This window comes from Blennius ocellaris, assembly GCF_963422515.1.
Source record: "Blennius ocellaris genome assembly, chromosome: 11".
Lineage (NCBI taxonomy): Eukaryota > Metazoa > Chordata > Actinopteri > Blenniiformes > Blenniidae > Blennius > Blennius ocellaris.
Genome location: NC_137660.1, coordinates 28,593,486 through 28,617,144, shown reverse-complemented (window position 1 = coordinate 28,617,144; position 23,659 = coordinate 28,593,486). Strand labels below are relative to the sequence as shown.

Here is a 23,659-nt window from a genome sequence, read left to right as displayed (position 1 = left end):
AAAAAAAATCTTTAAATTAATTATCTGAATTTGAAAATACTTCAAAGTAAGAGCTGCAGATTGATGTGTTAAAACTGTTACAAAAGATGTTAAATAAAAGTCATATTTCTTTTTAGAAATAGATTAATTCATTTAATCATCTTCCCTCTGAAATCTGTTTTATTTTCACTATGTTCAATCTGAGTATTCTATTACATTTTAGTCGCGTAACTATTTTCAATATTTTATTAATTTCTTGTCAATTTGTTGTAATTTGTCGATTTTTTCTAGTATTATACTGTGTGTATGTATATTAAATATATATATATATATAAGCTCTTTCTTTCAAACAAACTGCTGAACATAAACATGTTTTGGAGGCGAATTTAACCAGTTTGAGAAAATAAATGAATAAATAATATTTAATTAATTATATAACTAATACATTAATTCAAATGAAAATAAATAAGAAAATTTAATAAAATGTAATTAAATAAATATATAAAATTTAATTAACTAAATTAAATTAAATTAAATTAGATGAGAAAACCTAATACTTTCAGTATTTTCTGGTCATATGTTGTTGAGATTCAGGCTGTTTGATTTTATAATTATTAAACTGAACTTGGTTTTATTCGTGTGACGCTGAAGATCGTCGTCCTGCAGTTTTCTACCGGTTCAATCTCTCGAGGTTGTTTTGTCTACGAGCTCCCTGACCCCCCCCCCGACCCCCCCCCCCCCCCCCCCCGACCCCCCCGGTGTCACCGTTCCCTGCAGCTGATGGTGCCGCACCTTCTCCCACTCCACCTCCTGCTTCTCCACCACCAACCTGCCGACCTCCACCTCCAGGCGGGAGTGAGCGCCCTGGAGAGAGAGAGAGAGAGGGAGAGAGAGAGAGAGAGAGAGAGAGAAAGAGAGAGAGAGAGAGAGAGGGAGAGAGACAGCAAGAGAGCGTGAGCAAGAGAGAGCGAGAAAAAGAGAGAGAGCGAGTGAGAGGGAGAGAGAGCGAGAGAGCAAGCAAGAGAGAGTGAGAGCGAGCGAGAGAGAGCAAGCAAGAGAGAGAAAAAGAGAGAGAGGGGGAGAGAGAGAGGGAGAGAGAGAGACAGCAAGAGAGAGTGAGCAAGAGAGAGAGCGAGTGAGAGGGAGAGAGAGCGAGAGAGAGGGGGGAGAGAGAGAGAGAGAGAGAGGGAGAGAGGGAGAGAGCAAGCGAGAGAGCGAGCGAGCGAGAGAGAGCAAGCGAGAGCGAGAGAGTGAGAGCGAGTGAGAGAGAGAAAACAAGAGTGCGAGAGAGAGAAAGTGAGAGAGAAAGCAAGAGAGAGTGAGCGAGCGAGAGAGAGAAAAAGAGAGCGAGTGAGAGAGAGAAAAAGAGAGAGCGAGCGAGAGGGCGAGAGAGCGCGAGAGAGAGAGCGAGCAAGAGAGAGAAAAAGAGAGAGAGAGAGAGCGAGCGAGAGGGAGAGAGAGAGGGAGAGAGAAACGTTATCTGGCGGGAACATTATAAGGGAGGTGATATTTGTGGAGAGTCATCCCTGTCCTCCCTCGGCCCCCGGCGAGGAGGAGGGAGGAGGAAGGAGGAGGAGGAGGAGGAGGAAGGAGGAGGAGGAGGAGGAGGCGATTTACTCTGGATGTCCAGCGGACTTTCTTTACGAGTGTGTGGGAGACGTGAACTCGGAGAGTTGATTTTATAAGTTCCTATTAAAGTACGCTACCAGCGAGAGGAGGAGCTGCTATTGTTCCACCGGGGAGTAATTACTGTGTGTGTGTGTGTGTGTGTGTGTGTGTGTGTGTGTGTGTGTGAGACTTTATTAGCTAGGTAATCAATGTAAATCAGGCGGCAGCGTGTCAAACTGCACTAAAAGGTCTCCGACACGTAGAAGTTCACGTCCAGCTTCACACTGAGACACTTTGACGTTTCACCGCCGGAGATTTTAAAACTGCGGCAAAACGGGAAAGTATCCGAGTACGGAGGAACTTTACTTTTACTGCACGGGATTTCAGAGTGAGGTCACGGTGAGGTCACGGTGAGGTCATGGTGAGGTCACGGCGAGGTCATGGTGAGAAAGTTGTCGGAGGCAAAGATATAAGTAAACTAACTTGGTGGTTTTATTTTCAAAGTCACCGTAATAACAATCCAACTTAGTAGTTTTATTTTGACAGTCACCGTAATAACAATCCAACTTAGTAGTTTTATTTTGACAGTCACCGTAATAACAATCCAACTTAGTAGTTTTATTTTGACAGTCACCGTAATAACAATCCAACTTGGTGGTTTTATTTTGAAAGTCACCATAATACCAATCCAACTTAGTAGTTTTATTTTGACAGACACCGTAATAATAATCCAACTTGGTGGTTTTATTTTGAAAGTCACCATAATAACAATTCAACTTAGTAGTTTTATTTTGACAGTCACCGTAATAATAATCCAAATTAGTGGTTTTATTTTGAGTCACTGTAATAATAATCCAACTTGGTGGCTTTATTTTGAAAGTCAACGTAATAACAATCCAACGTAGTAGTTTTATTTTGACAGTCACTGTAATAATAATCCAACTTGGTGGTTTTATTTTGACAGTCACCATAATAACAATCCAACTTGGTGGTTTTATTTTGAAAGTGACCGTAATAATATCCAACTTAGTAGTTTTATTTTGACAGTCACCGTAATAACAATCCAACTTAGTAGTTTTATTTTGACAGTCACTGTAATAAACCAACTTGGTGGTTTTATTTTGAAAGTCACCGTAATAATAATCCAACTTGGTGGTTTTATTTTGAAAGTGACCGTAATAACAATCCAACTTAGTAGTTTTATTTTGACAGTCATCATAATAACAATCCAAGTTGGTGGTTTTATTTTGACAGTCAAGTATTTTCTCCACTCAGTCGTACGTTTATCGTCTGATTACGTTAAATAGTAGATTTTTTATCGTTTCTGTTTTTTTTTTGCTGCTGCAACAAGTGAAAATTTTTTTTTTTTTTTTTTTTAGTGGGACGAATAAACAACAACAATCAACGACGACAAACAAAGTTGACGTGAGGCTGCAGAACGACGCGTAGCGTCACAACTCCGCCTGGTTACCCGTCGGATGTGCAGCTCCTGGACGACCTCCACCAGCTTGGTTTTGACCTCCAGCAGCTGCAGCAGGACGTTTCCTCCGCGGGCGGCGGCGGTGGCGGTGATGATGATGTCACCATCAGACGGCGGCGGCGGGTCCGACACGCCTCCTGGGAGCTGAACACAACAGAACAGACGTCTTCTACTGACGTCCATCATCAAAGACGTGTCTTTGTTTAAGATCAGATCCAAGTGAACGTCCTTGTGTGTTTGTATCTTCATCCTCCTGTCTTGTGTTGCTGAGGCATTATGGGTAATGTAGTGTTTCCTGCTTTGAAATACTGAATGGAGCAAGACTGTTTTTTGCACTGTGGAGTACTGGAAGTGCAAAACACTAGCAAATATAAAAACACTAGCAAATATTTAAAAAAACTACCAAATTAAAAAGAAAAACCTACCAATTTTTTTTTAAACGACCAAATTACAAAAAAATACCAAAAAAAAAAAAAAATACCAAATTAATAAAAAAAATACCAAATAAAAAAAAAAAAAATTAAAAAAACAAAAAACACTACCAAATTAAAAAAAACACTACCAAATGGAAAAAAAGAAAAAAAATACCAAATTTTTAAAAACTACCAAATTAAAAAAAACACTACCAAATTAAAAAAAACAAAAAAACAACCAAAAAAAAAAAAAAAATAAATTAAAAAAAACCTACCAAATTTAAAAAAACAAAAAAACTACCAAATTAAAAAAACAAAAACACTACCAAATTAAAAAAACAAAAACACTACCAAATTAAAAAAACAACCAAATTAAAAAAACAAAAACACTACCAAATTAAAAAAACACTACCAAATGGAAAAAAACAAAAAAACAACCAAATTTAAAAAAACTACCAAATTTTAAAAAAAACACTACCAAATTTAAAAAAAACAAAAAAACTACCAAATTAAAAAAACCTACCACATTAAAAAAACAAAAAAAGCTACCAAATTTAAAAAAAAGCTACAGATATGAAGCGGTAAAACAACACTGTGCTCATGGTTTATTCCCCCGTATGAAGAGAAGTGACTATTTAACGTAGAAAGACTCCGTTTATATGATATAAAATGAAGTTTATTGATTCTACGTTCCCGTGACTCACGGCGTTGCGGCCGGACGTCGTCCCGGCGTCTCCGTCCGGCTCCATCGTCGACACTCGTCTGTTCGGAAAAAGAAAGAAAAAGATGGATTGAGTTTTAATAGAGAAAAAAAAAGGCCCTTTAATAAGCGTCGGCGCTTTACGGCCTGATAATCACGTCCTCATCTGCAATGTTTACTGCTAAACGATTCCGCCGGAGGCGACGAGCTCCGCTGGTCTAACCAATCCAGCCTTAATGGCCTTTTTTTTTTTTTTTTTTTTTTTCCCCCTCTCTGGAAACGGCCGTTAGGCTTCGGAGTCCCGCTCGAGGTTTTAACGCGGCGGACGATCAACGCCGCCGTCGGGGGACCCGCCCGGGTTCCGCCGCCGCCGCCGCCCATTGACACTAATAGGGGTCAGAGCAATAACAGTCAGCGGACAAATTGCAACGTCAACGCTTTTTAAATTATCTGGGTTATTTAATTTGACCTGTGGACGGTCTTATCAACTGTCTCCGTGTCACACACACTCACACACACACACACACACTCTCTCACACACACACACACAGAGGAAATAGGTCTATTTGAGTGGGAGGTCTCCACCAGCCGCTGATCTCTTAATAGAACAGACCTTTTTTCTCCCATCTAAGCTGCGCTGGAATCCATCACGCCGGAGGATGAAATGATCCCTGCTGGAATTGGCTACTATCATAAAGTGACACCGTGACCCCCCCGGCGGGGGGAGGGGGGGGGGGTAAGGGTGGAGTGAACCGACGGCAGCGATCCACATGAGCAGGTATTAACCACCAGCTCCGAGCCACGGAGAGGAAGATTAAAAAGAAGAGGCGGCCGATAAAGTGGAACCGCTCCTGTCGGGGGGGGGGGGGGGGGGGGGGGGGGGAGGTGATGTCGGCGTTTACCTCCGGCTGAGTTACGGCGACGGCGCCGACGCTTCCAACACGTGTAATCGGAGTACAGATGTAGCAAATAAAAGTACCGAGGGCCACGAGTTCACATCGGTACGCCTGCGAGGAACGTGGGAGATTTATGTTTTTTTTTGCGTGACCAGTGTTCTGAAAGACGCTCCGTTTCCGTGGAAACTCCACGCAGCTTCCAACGCCGGTCCAGGAGTCGGCGCCGCCGTTAGCTTCGGTGCCCGAAAACACACACACACATGCAGCGGAGAACAATGAGCTGTAAACATGGGAGAACGTTGTTCTGGTGGACAGACCAGCAGGTTGGATTGTTATTATGGAGACTGTCAAAATAAAACTACCGAGTTGGTTTGTTATCACGGTGACTGTCAAAATATAACTACCGAGTTGGTTTGTTATCACGGTGACTGTCAAAATAAAAACTACCGAGTTGGTTTGTTATCACGGTGGCTGTCAAAATAAAACTACCGAGTTGTTTCGTTATCACGGTGACTGTCAAAATAAAAAACACCGAGTTGGTTTGTTATCACGGTGACTGTCAAAATAAAAAACACCGAGTTGGTTTGTTATCACGGTGACTGTCAAAATAAAACTACCGAGTTGGTTCGTTATCACGGTGACTGTCAAAATAAAAACCACCGAGTTGGTTTGTTATCACGGTGACTGTCAAAATAAAACTACCGAGTTGGTTCGTTATCACGGTGACTGTCAAAATAAAACTACCGAGTTGGTTTGTTATTACGGTGACTGTCAAAATAAAAACCACCGAGTTGGTTTGTTATCACGGTGACTGTCAAAATAAAACCACCGAGTTGGTTTGTTATCACGGTGACTGTCAAAATAAAACTACCAAGTTGGTTTGTGATCACGGTGACTGTCAAAATAAAAACCACCGAGTTGGTTCGTTATCACGGTGACTGTCAAAATAAAACTAGCGAGTTGGTTCGTTATCACGGTGACTGTCAAAATAAAACTAGCGAGTTGGTTTGTTATTGAACGAGTTCAGGGTGAGAGACTTGTGAGGGAGAAAAGAACCGTGATGAAGAAAAAAGAATCGTGGGCTAAAACCTGAAGAACGAATTCACAGAATTTTTTTTATTTTAAATAAAATAAAATTTCAGGTCTTAAAATGTTAATTTGCCGTAGTTATTCTTACTTCTTTAGGAAATGTTATAACAAATCCGTCCATATCTAAATTAGCATGGTTATAAATGACAGCTGTATGAGAAAAAATTAAATAAAAAATATCCCCCTGTAAAACTGAAGAAACAATAAAAATATATAAAATCGCGATTTATCTTGTTCGGGCGGTCGCTCCGGTGTTACGGGTTAACTGGTTCCCCTGTTCACTGATGACCGACTTCTTTTATTATCTCTTGTTGCTGCAGATGATTAAAAAAAACGACAGAAATCCGCAGCTGTCTTGTGAACGCTGCTAAAACTGCATTCAAGTCGAGAACGCTCGTACCTGTTGTGACTTATATTGTAGTTATTGCAGCAACGACCGACGCCAAAATAACCAGTTAACACAGAAACCAATTTCTCCGTAACACCCCGGCGGTGCCGCGTATGTAAATTTGATCCGATTTTCATGAAAGCAACCAGGATCACAAATACTTATAAAACTGCAGAAATGTTTTAATAAACACCCAAAGTTGGTTTTTGATGTATTTCCAGGCACTTCCAGCTTCTCTGAAGATACAAAATGACCCAAACAGCGGCTGAATGTGAGCTAAATGCTAACAGGCTAGCCTTGGTAGCCTGAAATGTCTGAGCTGTTATAGAAAAGAAAAACAAACATTACCTTCAAAGCATGTTAATATTCATATCCACACATTTAATGTGTAGAGGAGTTTGATTAGGTTCCATAAAGACAAAATGTTGATAAAGTTCAACTTTTTACCTTGGCAGTTGATCTGGCGGGTATTTCTGGGGTCCTTCAGGCATCTGCAAGGACGCCTAAGTTGTTCGAAACGTTCCGCCTGCGATAAAATAATAAGAAGAAGAATTTTTCTTCATAGATAGATAGATGGAGATTAATCCACTAAAATGACATCACATGAGCAAATATACTTTTTTTAACTCAATATAGTTAAAGTCCATCAACATATAAAACTATTTCTGCATATTACATCCATGAAAACATCAATAGTACAAATACATCACAGCATAGGAAGCTTAAATATTCTGAAGTCATATCAAAATACTTGTCAATATATTTAGATGTTGCCAATGACATCAATACATCGCTCATTATACACAGTAAATACAATTCAATAAGATAAACATATATACTAATGACATCAACATACAGTATATAGCCGTACACAGATGAAATAGGCTGAGCCATAGGAAATATAATAACCAAAATTGACAGATTCAATATACCAAAATAAAATAACCATACATAGCAGTATAAGGTAAAATCACATCAAAATATTTAGCAAAAACCGTTTACATCTACACTGAGTACATTTCAGTTTCTACCAATCTACACTGTGTATATCAATTCTGTCATATTACTGTATTTTTAGAGGATTTCTTTTTTACTGGATTGTTTTATTTTTTTAATTTTTACTTATTCTATTTTTTGTGCTCTTCTTTAGATATTTACATATGTTTACATATTTTAATTCTGTAATTGATAATATCTGCACCTTTTTTTAACCTTGAGCTGTTGTAAGTTTGTGTTTCCCCCCCTGGGGAGGAATAAAGCTCTACTCTACTCTACTCTACTCTACAAAACATAAAGATGAATAATACCTATATATATATATATACACACATAAAATATACTAAACTGATGTCAACATTTTTTTCCAAAATATTCAGAATAAATAGACTAAAACAAAGCAGCATATAGACACAATTAATATACCAAAATAACAAATATATTAATTAGAATATCCAGATTAAATATTCTAAAATAAAGCAGCCTATTTTTATTCAACACACATATTAAATACACGAAAATATCATTCGTTAAATAATATCACGTGTAATATTTATCGATCAAACTCAAAACAAATCTGAAGAGGCCGTTCGCTTAACGTCACGTGACTCTTCAGGTGTCTCGCGGCCACACTCGTAGCCCGACGCTCTCTCTCTCTCTCTCTCTCTCTCTCCTGCTCTCGGTGCTCTGCCGCCATCTAGCGGCCGCTGCTTAAAGCTGCAGGGCGGCAGGTGGCGGCTGTTTGTTTCAAGCCTGTCGGTGGAGCGAAACGAAAAGTTCTGCCGCTTCCGACAAACCGAGCCTCTCCCTCCCTCCCTCGTCAATGTCGTCCATCCGGGAACGAGCCGCCGCCCTCAACCTGGCGGAGAAGCTGTGCGTGCGTCCTCCAGGTGAGTTAATCCAACGCACCTCCCCAGGGTGCCGCGTTCTGCAGCGCGAGGGAAACATGTGGCGCAGCGTTTACGTCTAAATGGGAGGAGAAAAACGGTTAAAACTCATTATATTTCTGTATTAATCTCGTCATGAGCACCATCTGTCGTTTTTAACTCTTTTAAATGACTTTGTCACCGTTTTTCTGACTGTAATTACTTAAATAATATAGAAATGTGACTTTTTCCTGTGTTTATTTTGCTCAAATTCATTAATTAAACTTCATCCCGACAAGAATACACCAAATCAATCATTTTGAACGTTTTTAACTCTTTTTAAATGACTTTTTATTTTCATATAACAATCGTTGTGGGGTTTTTTTTTCTTTACATTTAAATCACAGTGAGATATTTATCAAATAGTGATCCGCTCAAATCTATTAACTCACGTTTCTAGGATTTAAAAGGTTAAAATCCCGGCTTTATTGCTTCAAGACAGTTATTGATGAAATAAAACACAAACTTTGGGGGGAATTTTGCCAAACGAGCCAAAATGGAGACGAGATTTATTTATTATTTTTGTATAAATCTGCTGATTGTCAGTTTGGTCAAATATTGAATCATTTTAAAGGATTTTAGTCCGTTTTAAATTATTTTATTTATGGGAATAGCTAATTTTCTGCGTAAATAATGATTTTTTTTCATATATAAATGAAACAAAACACAAACTTTGGGGGGAGTTTTGCCAAACGAGCCAAAATGGAGACGAGATTTATTTATTATTTTTGTATAAATCTGCTGATTAAAGTCAGTTTGGTCAAATATTGAATCATTTTAAAGGATTTTAGTCAGTTTTAAATTATTTTATTTATGGGAATAGCTAATTTTCTGCGTAAATAATGATTTTTTTAAAATATATAAATGAAACAAAACACAAACTTTGGGGGGAGTTTTGCCAAACAAGCCAAAATGGAGACGAGATTTATTTATTATTTTTGTATAAATCTGCTGATTAAAGTCAGTTTGGTCAAATATTGAATCATTTTAAAGGATTTTAGTCCGTTTTAAACGATTTTATTTATGGGAATAGCAAATTTTCTGCATAAATAAGGATTTTTAAAAAAATATAAATGAAACAAAATCCAAACTTTGGGGGGAGTTTTTGTCAAATGAGCCAAAATGGAGACGAGTATTATTTTTGCATAAATCTGCTGATTAATGTCAGTTTGGTCAAATATTGAATCGTTTGAAAGGATTTTAGTCCGTTTTAAACGCTTTTATTTATGGGAAAAGCTAATTTTCTGTGTAAATAAGGATTTTTTTTTAAATATAAATCTAGAATTCATCAAAGATTTCAGCTGAAGTAATAATAATAATGTGTGTGTGTGTGTGTGTGTGTGTGAGGTTGCGGAGCGTCCAGCCGGCCGGCGCCGTGGTCGTCGTCCTCGGCGTCGGTGTGGAGCAGCGTGATCTCCGCCCTCCGGACCAACGTGACGGTGAAGCGCCGGCGGCTCCACCTCAAGTCCCACGGCGACTGTTTCGTCGGCTCGGAGGCCGCCGACGTGCTGCTGGAGCATGTCGGCCACATCAGAGGATTGCAGGGTGTGTGTGTGTGTGTGTGTGTGTGCGCGAGTGTGCTCACACACACACACACACACTGTCTGACTATGTGTGTGTGTCAGGTGCCAGCGTGTCCCGGGACAAGGTGGTGTGTGTGTGTCAGGCGCTGCTGGACGGCGGCGTGTTCGAGGCCGTGGGAACGAAAGTGTTCGGGAAGGAGAAGAAGAGCGACGCGTTCCAGGACAGCCGCGGCGCCCTCTACAGGTGGGACGTCCGGGACGTAACGGCACCGCCACATTTTGTCCAAAAACAAAAAAAACAAAAAAAAAAAGACGTCCCCCCCCCGGTTGGATTGTGTCGTCTCGCAGGTTCGCCGACGCCTGCTCGCCGTCGGTGGACGAGCTGGAACGAGGCGCGCTGGAGATCGGGATCCACAAGCTGTTCTGCGCGGCTACGCCGGACAGGTAGCTAGCCTCGCGGAAGGTTGTTAAAAATGTCTTAAAACTAGAGCTACACCCTCGGTAGAGCAGCAGAGCTCTGGCAACGTACATGTCGCCATGGAAACCAGTGGATCACAAGGTTGTTTGAGCACACCGTCCATTAACTGTCCTGGTCGTTTGAGTCGCTTCACTGTTTGACACATTTTACGATTTCCTTGTGACCCCCCCCCCCCTCCCCAACTACTACATCACTGCATCATGTGACCTATCAGAGGAGAGGGAATTTCAAGCTGAACATTTTGCCGTTGGTTTGACGTCTGTCGGATGAAAACTGACCGCGCTATGACGAAAACAAGTCTCTGACCTTTTCGTGACCTTTGACCTTTGACCCGACCCCGTCCTTGGACGAAGGTCAACGTCCCGCTCCGTCCCGATGGTTTGTGTTTCAGGCCCCAGGAGCAGTTGTGTCCTTCTGGTTCTCACGCGGTCCAGACGTCCACTCCTCTCCGACTCGTTGAGCCTCGGATGGAGAGTCTGAGTCTGAGTCCCGGCCCGGCGAAGACCGAGTCGCCGCTGCCGCCATCTTGTGAGTCGCCCCCCCCCCCCCCCTGGAAACGGTTCGGCGACGGTGAAGTGAAGGGTTGTGATTGGTCCCGCAGTGGTGGACACGGTGTGGCAGGAGCAGACCCTCCTCAGGCTCCTGGACCTGGTGGAGCTCCCCCTACTGGAGGAAGTGCTGCAGTGCCTCCAGAGCCCCGCCCCCACGCCCGGCTCTGGCTCCGCCCCCCCGGCCCAGAGCGACCCGGACCTGCTCTGCAGCAGCAACCAGCTGGACCGGCAGATCCTCCGGGCCTTCAGGGACTCGCAGTACGTCAGCGACTCTTCTCTCCGCCGACTCTTCTCTCTTCTGACTCCCGACTCTTCTCTCCTCCTCCGACGCTTCTCTCCGCCAACTCCCGACTCTTCTCTCCTCCTCCGACGCTTCTCTCCGCCAACTCCCGACTCTTCTCTCCTCCTCCGACTCTTCTCTCCGCCAACTCCCGACTCTTCTCTCCTCCTCCGACGCTTCTCTCCGCCAACTCCTGACCCTTCCCTACTCTGACACTTCTCTCCGCCAACTCCTGACTCTTCTCTCCTCCGACGCTTCTCTCCGCCAACTCCTGACCCTTCCCTCCTCTGACTCTTCTCTCCGCCAACTCCCGACACTTCTCTCCTCCGACGCTTCTCTCCGCCAACTCCCGACTCTTCTCTCCTCCGATGCTTCTCTCCGCCAACTCCTGACTCTTCTCTCCTCCGACGCTTCTCTCCGCCAACTCCTGACCCTTCCCTCCTCTGACTCTTCTCTCTTCTGACTCCCGACACTTCTCTCCACCTACTCCCGATGCTTCTCTCCTCCGTCAACTCTCGACCCTTCTCTACCAGGACTACTGACTCTTCTCTCCTCCGACACATCTCTCCACCAACTCCCGATGCTTCTCTCCTCCTCCGACTCTACTCTCCTTCGAATCTTCTCTCCTCCGACTCTTCTCTCTGCCAACTCCTGACGCTTCCCTCTTCTGACACTTCTCTCTTCTGACTCCCGACTCTTCTCTCCTCCTCCGACGCTTCTCTCCGCCAACTCCCGACTCTTCTCTCCTCCTCCGACGCTTCTCTCCGCCAACTCCCGACTCTTCTCTCCTCCTCCGACTCTTCTCTCCGCCAACTCCCGACTCTTCTCTCCTCCTCCGACGCTTCTCTCCACCAACTCCCGACTCTTCTCTCCTCCTCCGACGCTTCTCTCCACCAACCCCCGATGCTTCTCTCCTCCGTCAACTCTCGACTCTTCTCTACCAGGACTACTGACTCTTCTCTCCTCCGACTCTTCTCTCCACCAACTCCCGATGCTTCTCTCCTCCTCCGACTCCCGACACTTCCCTCCTCCGACTCTTCTCTCCTCCGTCGACCCTTCTCTACCAGGACTACTGACTCTTCTCTCCTCTGACTCCCGACTCTTCACTCCTGACTCCCAACTCTTCTCTCCTTCGACTCTTCTCTCCTCCGTCGACTCTTCTCTACCAGGACTCCCGACTTTTCTCTCTTCTCTCCTCCTCCGACTCTTCTCTCCTCCGACTTCCAACCCTTCTCTCCTCCTCTGACTCTTCTCTCCTCCGACTCCCAACTCTTCTCTCCTCCCGACTCTTCTCTCCTCCTCCCGACACTTCTCTCCTCCTCCGACTCCCGACCCTTCTCTCCTCCTCCCGACTCTTCCCTCCTGTTCCGAGCTGGTGTTTGCATGTGGAGGATGAGCAGTGTGTTTGTTGTGTGAGGGAGGACGAGTGGCTGCGAGCGGCTCTGGACTGTCTGGACTTCCTCCCCGACCCGCCGGTGGCTCAGCTGAGCCGGGAGCTTCCTCACCGTTTCCCCGGCGACCAGCGGGACGGAGGCAAGTGTCCCACCCCGGATCCTCGCAGCCGCCATTGTTGTTGTGGGACGGCGCCCCCAACTCTGGACCGCTGCTCAGTGTCGGTTCTTTGTCTGGTCTGCGCCGCCAGGTGACGCCCGTCCTCCTCCTCCTCCTCCTCCTCCTCCTCCGGCGGCGGGTGGTGACGCCCGTCCTCCTCCTCCTCCTCCTCCGGCGGCGGCGGGTGACGCCCCTCCTCCTCCGACGCTCGGCGCCACTCGCTGCAAACTGCTGCTGTTCGACACGCTGGTGAAACATTATGACGGCAGAACTTCACTGCTGCCACACGGCATGAAGGACGTTTACACTGCTATTACACAACTGCTGGGTGAGACACACACACACACACACACACACACACACACACACACACACACACACACACACACACACACACACACACACACACACACACACACACGCATGCACACACATGCACACACGTACACACATTCTCACGCGCACACACGCACACACACACATTGTCGCACATACACACATACACACACTGGCACACACACACACATTCGCACACACACGTACACACATTCTCACGCACACACACATTGTCGCACATACACGCACACACATACACACACTGGCACACACACACACATTCGCACACACGCACGCACACACATTCTCTCTCACACACACACACATACACACATTCTCACACACACACACATTCGCACACATGCACACACACACACACTCGCATGCACACACACACTCACACACACACACACACACATTCTCGCACATGTGCACACACACCCTCACACACACACATTCTCTCACACACACACACACTCACTCACACACACGCATTCTCACACACACACACACACACACACACTGGCACACACACACACATTCGCACACACACCTACACACATTCTCACGCGCACACACGCACACACACACATTGTCGCACATGCACGCACACACATACACACACTGGCACACACACACACATTCGCACACACGCACGCACACACATTCTCACACACACACACATTCGCACACATGCACACACACACACACTCGCATGCACACACACACTCACACACACATTCTCGCCCATGTGCACACACACCCTCACACACACACATTCTCTCACACACACACACTCACTCACACACACGCATTCTCACACACACACACACACACACACACACACACACACACACACACACACACACACACACACACACACACACACTCTCTCTCCCTGTCCCCAGTGGACGCCCGTCCCCACCAGGCCCTGGAAGCCGTCCAGCTCAGCCTGAAGCTTCTTCCGCGGCGCCGCCGGGACGAGCTCCGCCTCCTGCTCGTCTTCATGTCTCTGGCCGCGGACCCGGACCAGGTCCGGCTGGACCAGGAGGTGAGGACAAGGCTCAGGACGCCGTGGCAAGGCGACGTCCTAACTTGAGCCCCCCCACCCCCACCCCCCCCCCCCACCCCTGCAGGTGGAGAACAGGCTGGCGGTGAGGCGGAGCTTCTCCAGGGCCGTCCTCCACAGCAAGACGCTGTCCAGGGACCAGGAGGACCTGCTGCTGGTCTTCATGCTCAGCAACGTCCAGGACGTCTTCAAGGTGACGAGACCACGTCCCCCCCAGTCCGTCTTCTACTGCTGCTGGTTTAACGCCCGCCGACAGGAAGTACAACCAGACGGCATGGAGAAGACGACGTCCCCCCAAAAGACGACTATTCTCCCCCTCTAGACGACCCCCCCACCCCACCCAAAGACGATGTTGACACCCCCCCCCCAAGACACTTCTCCCCCTCAAGACGATGTTGACACCCCCCCAAAATGACGACTTTTCTCCCCCTCTAGATGACCCCACCCCACTCCACTCCACCCAAAGACGATGTTGACACCCCCCCCAAAATGACGTCCCCTCCCCCCAAGACGATGTTCACACCCCCCCCAAGACGCCCCCCCTCCCCCCAAGACGATGTTTACACCCCCCCCAAGACAACATTTCTCCCCTCAAGACGACGTTTCTCCCCTCCCAAAGACTGTTTACACCCCTCCCCCCCCAAAAGACGACTATTCTCCCCCTCTAGACGACCCCCCCCCACTCCACCCCCAGATGATGTTTACACCCCCCCTAAAATGACGTCCACTCCCCCCCAAGACGCTTCTCCCCCTCAGGACGTCATTTCCCCTCCCAAAGACGACGTTCCTCCCCTTCTAGACGACGTGTCTTGCCCCCCCCCCCCCCCCCCCCCCAGACGACCCCCCCGTTGTGACAGACCGTTTGTCTCTGCAGATCCCCGCCGCTCTGCACAAACAAGTGAGCGACAAGCTGGCGGCCCTGGTCCAGGGGGAACCTCCAGACGTGACGGGTAGGAAGAGACCGTCCTCCTCCGGGGACGTCCTGAAGCTCCGGTTGAGACCATTCGTGTCCGTCTGTCCCCCCCAGGCTCCGCCCCCGGCCCGCGGGCCTCCAGCTGCAGCGCCACCCAGCAGGAGCTGTGGAACCTCCTGACCAGGATCCACCTGGACCCCCGGACCCCGTCCAGGGAGAGGAACCGCCTCCTCAGGCAGTTCCACCAAGCGCACCCTCAGATCTTCTACCAGTACTTTGGTGACTCTGCTCACGGCTTCCTGTAGCCGCGACGCTGTACTTCCTGTAGCCGCGACGCTGTACTTCCTGTAGCCGCGACGCTCTACTTCCTGTAGCCGCGACGCTGTACTTCCTGTAGCCGCGACGCTCCACTTCCTGTAGCTGCGACGCTCCACTTCCTGTAGCCGCGACGCTCCACTTCCTGTAGCCGCGACGCTTTACTTCCTGTAGCCGCGACGCTCTACTTCCTGTAGCCGCGACGCTCTACTTCCTGTAGCCGCGACGCTCTACTTCCTGTAGCCGCGACGCTCCACTTCCTGTAGCCGCGACGCTCTGACGTTCCACTTCCTGTAGCCGCGACGCTTTGACGCTCTACCTCCTGTAGCCACGACTCTTTGACGCTTTACTTCCTGTAGCCGCGACTCTTTGATGCTCTACTTCCTGTAGCCGCGACGCTCTACCTCCTGGAGCCGCGACTCTTTGACGCTTTACTTCCTGTAGCCGCGACGCTTTACTTCCTGTAGCCGCGACGCTTTACTTCCTGTCTCCCCGACTCTACTTCCTGTCGTTCCTTCAGTTTAACCAGAATCACTTGTTCGCCCGGTGGAAGACGACTTCACTCTTAAGATCTTGTTATTAAATATACCTGTGATGCTGATGTCTGAATGTAACATGTTTGATTTCTAATTCAACAAAATAAAATACGCGATCAATAACTTTATTTTTGTCAAATGTAATTTAGACAAACTCTTCCTGAAGAAAAATCTTCCTCCTCTGACACCAGATTATAGAGCATCTTCCTCCTCTGACCCACTGAATGTCCACATCAAGCCTGCAGCAAGGTAAAGAGGCGCCCTGAGCGTTGCCTGTCAGGCTTTCCGCCTTCACGTCACGAGCGAAACCACAAAAGGAGAATTATTAAAATTGTAATTTTTTTTTATTTTCAAATTTAAGAATGAAGTTGAAAAATCACATTTCAGCTCTATATTCTGTACATCTTCAACCCTGGGGAAAAAAACAACAACACAACAGTTCCCCCGGTGACGCCGCCGCCGTCGTCGTCTGCACCTCGGACTCGTTTTTCCGGCTGGCAAAACGAAAAAAATCCAATAATCTGGAGTCTCGCTTTGTGTTTGAAAACCTCGATAAGTAAAAAAAAAAAAAAAAAACGTTTGAAGAGGCTTCATGTTCACCTCCGGGTGGCGCCGTTGCGGCGGCGACGCCCTGGTTCTGAGTCGACGCCATATTCTTTTTTGTGACAAACGGGGGGGGGGTTTCAAAAGGAACCCGAGAAAAGCGAAGTCGCGATCAGTGGCGCCACCTGGAGGTGGAAGCTGGTAGTGAGTGTGTGTGTGTGTGTGTGTGTGTGCATGTGTGTGTGTGTGGTTCACCTCCAGTCACTTCCTGTCAGACGAGTTCAAACATCCTCATTGTGAAAACGACTCAGACGGCAAAACAAACTCCTGAGTCTTGAGCCGCCGCTCGGCGTCGCCCCCTGGTGTCCAGAGTCCGGGGGCGGCCCCCCGGGGTCGTCCCCCCCCCCGGCGGTGGCCCTACATGAGGGCGTTGAGGTGTCCGGCGTGTCCCACAGAGTTCAGCATCAGCGCCCTCTGCTCCAGCGCCTCGCGCTCCCGGCCCAGCGCCGCACGCTCCTGCTCCACCAGGGCGCGCTCGCGCTCCACCGCCGCCCGCTCCTGCTCCAGCCACAGCCGCTCGGCCTGCACCGCCGCGCGCTCCCGCTCCACCGCCGCCCGCTCCCGCTCCACCAGCTCCCACTCCCGCTCCAGGCCGCCCAGGGGGCCGTCGGTGGGGGGCGCCGCGTCGCCGCCGCCGAACGCCTCCTGCTCGTAGTCCGACGGGGGCGGAGGGGGGGGCGCGGGGCGGGGCCGGTGCTTTGGGGCGCGGTCGGGGAGGAGGTGGTGGTGGTGGTGGTGGTGGTGGTCGTCGTCGTCCTGGGTGACGGGGGCGAGGAGGGGGGCGCTGCTCGCCAGGCGGCCCTCCATCGCTTCGTTCATCAGGTGGAACCACGGCCAGGAGGAGGCGCCGTCCGCCACGCTCTCCATCCCGACGGGGGGATACTTCAGATCCTGAGGAGGAGGAAGAGGAGGAGGAAGAGGAGGAGCAAAACAACAAACACACGATGACTTCTTCCTCCTCTAACGCCAGATTATAGAGCATCTTCCTTCTCTAACATCAGATTATAGAGCATCTCCCTGCTCCAACAGCAGATTATAGAGCATCTTCCTCCCCTAACACCAGATTATAGAGCATCTTCCTCTTCTAACACCAGATTATAGAGCATCTTCCTCTAACACCAGATTATAGAGCATCTTCCTCTTCTAACACCAGATTATAGAGCATCTTCCTCTAACACCAGATTATAGAGCATCTTCCTCCTCTAACACCAGATTATAGAGCATCTTCTTCCTCTAACACCAGATTATAGAGCATCTTCCTCTTCTAACACCAGATTATAGAGCATCTTCCTCTAACACCAGATTATAGAGGATCTTCCTCTAGGAGGAGGAGGACAAGGTTTCCACATGCGTCACCATGGAAACCAGTGGACCAATCTGTCTCTTCATGTTCTCGCCGTTCGACACCGATCAAAACATTTGAACCATTTTCGTATTAACCCCGCCCCCTCGACCTTTGACCCCGAACCGCTAATGGTAACGACGTCACATCGAGTGACCTATCAGAGGAGAGGGAATTCAACGCTGAACATCCTGCCGTTGATTTCACATCGATCGGATGAAAACTGACCACGTTGTGACAGAAATAACCTTGTTGACCTTTGACCTTTGACCCAACCGCTCAATATTTAATAGCACCGACCTTGGAGGAAGACAAATCGTCCCTGAACGTTTCACGCGACGGGTCAAAAGGCGAAGGTTTGACAGCGAGTCACGCTTTAGGATACGACGCTCAACCAACCAGCCAATGGGAGCGCCGGGTGCCTGTCCCTTTAAGAGCCAGGTGCGCTCCACAGCCTACCTTGTATCTCCTCTTCAGGTTGTCCCACTTCTTGGCCAACTGGTAGGTGGAGATCTTCCCCTGCAGGCCCAGCTCCTTCAGGATGGCCCTGAGGGGTGAGCACACTCGGCGTTAGGGCCACGCCCCCTCCTGCAGGCCCCGCCCCCTCCATCAGGCCCCGCCCACACTCACCTCCAGGCCGCCTTGGCGGCGTTCCTCCTCCCGGTGAAGAGCGGCTCGTTGGCGGCTCGGAGCTTGATCATCATCCGAGTGTCCTGATCGGTCACTGATCGGAACAGAGACGCAAAGTGTCACAACAAACAAACAAACAAACAACAACAAACTACCAGAAAGAAGCTGCGAGGAAACGGCGGTTCTGAGGAAACGTTCGGCGTCTCTTTCATCTTTCTATAGAACCAACAAAATAACTTGGATTGAATTGTGGGCGTCGGTCTTACTCGGTGGCGTCTTACTCTTGTAGCTGAGGTCGGACGGCGTGGAGCACTCCTCGCCGCTGGCGTCGATGTAGGTGACGGCGCCGTCGCTCTCGCCGTTGTCGCCGCCGCCGCCGCCTCCCGCCACGCTCTCCAGCTCCGACACGCTGCCCCTCTCCGCCGCCAGGCAGTCCCGGTCGGCCGGCGGCGGTGGGGGCGACGACACGCCGAACACGCCGTCCTCCTCGAAGCTCCACACCGGCGCCACCCGGGGGGCCCGGCCCGCCAGGCGCCCCTCCAGGGCGTCGCCCATCAGCTGGAACCAGGGCCAGGAGGCGGGGCTTGTCTGGGCCTCCATCCCCCGCGGCGGGAACTTCAGGTCCTGCACACACACACACATACACACACATACTGTTCATCTCCCCCTACAGGCAGAACTCTAGAACTGCATCAATTTTAACACTTTCGTTTCCACGGCAACGTTTGCGAAAACGACGTCCGTTCCCGCGGCAACGAGAGAAACAGCGAAGACGTTTAAATTCGGTGTTAACTGAGCAGCGGTGTTTCGGGAGAGGCGGGGAGTGTTTCCAACGGAGACGGGAGTGTTTTCAGCGCCCCCCCCTCCGATCACCGTTGCCGTGGAAACGTTCCGTCACCCACCTTGAATTTGGTCTTCAGGTTGTCCCACTTCTTGGCCACCTGGTCGGGCGTGATCTTCCCCGTCAGGCCGAGCTCCTTCACGATGCCTCTGCACACACACACGCACACACACACACACACACGTACAGTCAGTGTGTGTGTGTGTGTGTAGTTGTGAACTGCGGTGTGTTCAGGTGTGAGCGCGGCGCCACCTCCAGGCCGGTTTGGCCGTGTTCCTCCTGCCGGTGAACAGAGACTCGTTGGCGGCTCGGAGCTCGATCAGCCTCCGGGTGTCGTCCTCCGTCACTGCAGGACACACACACACACACACACACACACACACACACACACACACACACACACACACACACACACACACACACACACACACACACACACACACACACACACACACACACACACACACACACACACACACACACACACACACACACACTTATTAGCACAAATAATTTCCCCTGGTTCTAAGAAGCGTTGACAGACTCGTTGACAGACGTGGTTCTAAGAAGGTTCTAAGGAGCGTTGACAGACGGCGGTTCTAAGAAGCGTTGACAGACGGCGGTTCTAAGGAACGTTGACAGACTCATTGACAGACGTGGTTCTAAGAAGGTTCTAAGGAGCGTTGACAGACAGCGGTTCTAAGAAGCGTTGACGGACGGCGGTTCTAAGGAACGTTGACAGACTCATTGACAGACGTGGTTCTAAGAACCGTTGACGGACGGCGGTTCTAAGGAACGTTGACAGACTCGTTGACAGACGGCGGTTCTAAGGAGCGTTGACAGACGGCGGTTCTAAGAAGGTTCTAAGGAGCATTGACAGACGGCGGTTCTAAGAAGCACTGACGGACGGTGGTTCTAAGGAGCGTTGACAGACGGCGGTTCTAAGGAGCGTTGACAGACTCGTTGACAGACGGCGGTTCTAAGAAGCACTGACGGACGGTGGTTCTAATGAGCGTTGACAGACGGAGGTTCTAAGAAGCACTGACGGACGGTGGTTCTAATGAGCGTTGACAGACGGAGGTTCTAAGAAGGGTTGACGGACGGCAGTTCTATCAGCACAGATGATGTTCCGATGATGATGCTCTACGTACGTTTGTAGGTGAAGTCGGCCATACGCTGCAGCTCCCCCAGCGCCGCCGCCCCGTTCTTCTCCTCGCCGTCCACCAGCAGGTCCATCTCCGACTCCGTCAGGAACTCCGCCATCCCGCCCCGGCTGCGCCGCGCTCGCTTCCTGGGCGCCGGCGACAGCGGCTCACAGTCCTCGTCCTCGTCCTCCACGATGGGCGTGAGGACGGGCGCCGCGCCGGCGAAGCGGCCCTCCATGGCGTCGTTCATACGGTAGAACCACGGCCAGGAGGCGGGGTTGGTCTCCACACCGCGGGTCGGGAACTTCAGCTCCTGCAGGAGGAGCAGGAGGAGTTTATACCAGATGTTTGAGTCGTAGTTTCATTGTGGTAGTTTATCCCAGATGTCTGACTCGTAGTTTATCCCAGATGTTTGTTGTGGTAGTTTACTGTGGTAGTTTAGCCCAGAAGTTTGAGTTGTATTTTATTGTGGTAGTTTATCCCAGATGTTTGACTCGTAGTTTATCCCAGATGTTTGTTGTGGTAGTTTATACCAGATGTTTATTGTGTAGTTTATCCCAGATGTTTGTTGTGGTAGTTTATACAAGATGTTTATTGTGATAGTTTATCACAGATGTTTGACTCGTAGTTTATCCCAGATGTTTGAGCGGTAGTTTATTGTGGTAGTTTATCCCAGATGTTTGAGTCATTGTTTATCCCAGATGTTTGTTGGGGTAGTTTATCCCAGATGTTTGAGTCGTAGTTTTTACCAGATGTTTGTTGGGGTAGTTTATCCCAGATGTTTGAGTCATTGTTTATCCCAGATGTTTGTTGGGGTAGTTTATCCCAGATGTTTGAGTCGTAGTTTTTACCAGATGTTTGTTCCGGTAGTTTTTTACCAGATGTTTGAGTCGTAGTTTATAACAGATGTTTGTTGTGGTAGTTTATCCCAGATGTTTGAGTCATAGTTTTTACCAGATGTTTGTTCCGGTAGTTTTTTTACCAGATGTTTGAGTCGTAGTTTATACTAAATATTTGAGTCATAGTTCTATAACAGATGTTTGTAGTGGTAGTTTAGCCCAGATGTTTGAGTCGTAGTTTATACTAAATATTTGAGTCGTAGTTTATAACAGATGTTTGTTGTGGTAGCTTATCCCAGATGTTTGAGTCGTAGTTTATACTAAATGTTTGAGTCGTACTTCCTCCCAGATGTTTCCGCGGTAGTTGTCCTACCTTGTACCTCCTCTTCATGTTGTCCCACTTCTTGGCGAGCTGGTCGGTGGTCAGTTTCCCCTGGAGGCCCAGCTCGTACAGAATGGCCCTGCGGACGTTAAAGACGGCGTTAGCAGTTAGCAGTTAGCAGCTCCGCCTCCAGTCGGCGGCGGCGTCGAGCGCTAACACGTCTCACCTCCAGGCCGGCTTGGCGGAGTTCTTCCTGCCGGTGAACAGCGCCTCGTTGGCGGCTCGGAGTTTGATCATCCTCTCCGTCTCCGTCTCCGTCACTGTGGAGGCACCGTCAGGACGTCTTCAGTCAGCTGAGCGTTCATGTTCCCCACCTCCACCCCCACCCCCAACACCACCCTCCCACCACCTCCACCTCCCACCACCACCACCTCCACCCCCCAACACCACCACCTCCACCCCCAACACCAACACCACCTCCCACCACCACCACCTCCACCCCACCCCAACACCACATCCCACCACCTCCACCCCAACACCACCTCCCACCCCCACCTCCACCCCAACACCACCTCCCACCCCCAACACCACCTTCCACCCCAACACCACATCCCACCACCTCCACCCCCAACACCACCTCCACCCCAACACCACATCCCACCACCTCCCACCCCCACCTCCACCCCAACACCACCTCCCACCCCCAACACCACCTCCACCTACTCTTGTAGGAGCACTCGCTCATCCTCCTCCAGCCCATGGGGATTCCTCGGTGGGCGGGGCCTCGGCGAGCCCCGCCCCCCCGTCCCCGGCCGTCTCGGCGGCCGCCGTGTCCTCCATCTCCGTCTTGATGAGGAACTCCAGGATGTCGGTGTTCTCCTGGCTGTGGTTCTGCAGGGCGCCGCCGTGGTGGCCGGCGTTGCCGTTGGCGTTGCCGTGGTGACCGGCGTTGCCGAGGGCGACCTCGGGGCTCAGCACCATGTCGCTGTTGTAGAGGCGGCCCTGCATGGCCTCGTCCATGATGTGGAACCAGGGCCACGACTCCACCGTCGCCCCCAGGTGCTCCTGGCCCTGGTAGGGCTGCTTCAGGTCCTGGAGGGGGGGGGGGGGTAATCCAGATTATAGAGCATCTTCCTCCTCCCAACACCCAGATGAGAGATCAAAGAATACACAACCTTGTACTTGGACCGCAGGTTGTCCCACTTCTTGGCGATCTGATCTGGGCTCAGTTTCCCCTCCAGGCCGAGACCCTTCAGGATGGTGCTGCCGGGGACACGCAGACCCAACGTCAGAACCGGCGGAACCAGCTAGAACCCTCCCTTTGATGTTTTGGGTTTCCGTTTTCCTTGGGTTCCGACAGGTTCCCACTCACCTCCAGGCGATCTTGGCCGAGTTCCTCTTCCCGGTGAACAAAGCTTCATTGGAGGCTCTGAACTCAATCAGGCGCTTCACGTCCTCCTCGGTCACTGCAGGGGTCAGAGGTCAAAGGTCAGGAGGTCAGAGGTCAGGGGAGACAGCTCAGGACAACAAAGTTTAACAATACAGTTACAACACAGTTACTGACAGAGTAACTAATAGTTACTCACTCTTGTAGGAGTTCTCTGGGAAATGTGGCAGTGGGTTCCCCGCTGATTCCATGGCGGACCCGGGGGGGGGGGGGGGGGGGGGGGGGAATCAGAGGGGGAACCGGGGAAGATCGGGAGGGAGAACCGAGGGGGAACTGGGGAGGATAGGAGGGAGAATCGGGGAGGAGAAGGAGGGAGAACCGGGGAGGATCAAGGGGGAGAACCGGGGAGGATGAGGAGGGAGAACCGGGGAGGATCAAGGGGGAGAACCGGGGAGGAGAAGGAGGGAGAACCGGGGAGGATCAAGGGGGAGAACCGGGGAGGAGAAGGAGGGAGAACCGGGGA

General features: G+C 49.5%; 1 protein-coding gene and 1 pseudogene across 3 annotated transcripts; one reads left to right on the top strand and one right to left on the bottom strand.

Annotated features, from left to right (window-relative positions):
* The first annotated feature begins 8,372 nt into the window (after positions 1 to 8,372).
* LOC308136472 (DEP domain-containing protein 7-like) lies at positions 8,373 to 15,481 on the top strand (annotated as a pseudogene). Its single transcript has 9 exons — positions 8,373 to 8,439; positions 9,823 to 10,020; positions 10,101 to 10,242; positions 10,347 to 10,442; positions 10,868 to 11,004; positions 11,078 to 11,285; positions 12,725 to 12,923; positions 14,123 to 14,456; positions 15,138 to 15,481. The product of its transcript is annotated as a DEP domain-containing protein 7-like (transcript).
* An 834-nt stretch (positions 15,482 to 16,315) lies between these two features.
* LOC308136669 (uncharacterized protein) lies at positions 16,316 to 22,508 on the bottom strand. Of its 2 annotated transcripts, XM_080505114.1 has the most exons (10): positions 22,473 to 22,508; positions 21,976 to 22,069; positions 21,801 to 21,888; positions 20,595 to 20,901; positions 19,696 to 19,789; positions 19,505 to 19,592; positions 18,869 to 19,226; positions 18,603 to 18,696; positions 18,432 to 18,519; positions 16,316 to 17,521 (listed from the first exon to the last, which is right to left on the bottom strand). In XM_080505114.1, exons 1-10 carry the CDS (start codon positions 22,492 to 22,494, stop codon positions 16,988 to 16,990), a joined length of 1,767 nt encoding a protein of 588 aa, XP_080361240.1. In that variant the 5' UTR covers positions 22,495 to 22,508; the 3' UTR covers positions 16,316 to 16,987. The 2 variants fall into 2 exon arrangements, with proteins under 2 accessions (XP_080361240.1, XP_080361239.1); XM_080505113.1 differs by lacking the exon at positions 22,473 to 22,508 and having other exon boundaries at positions 16,317 to 17,521; positions 18,884 to 19,226; positions 21,976 to 22,063.
* Positions 22,509 to 23,659: the final 1,151 nt, after the last annotated feature.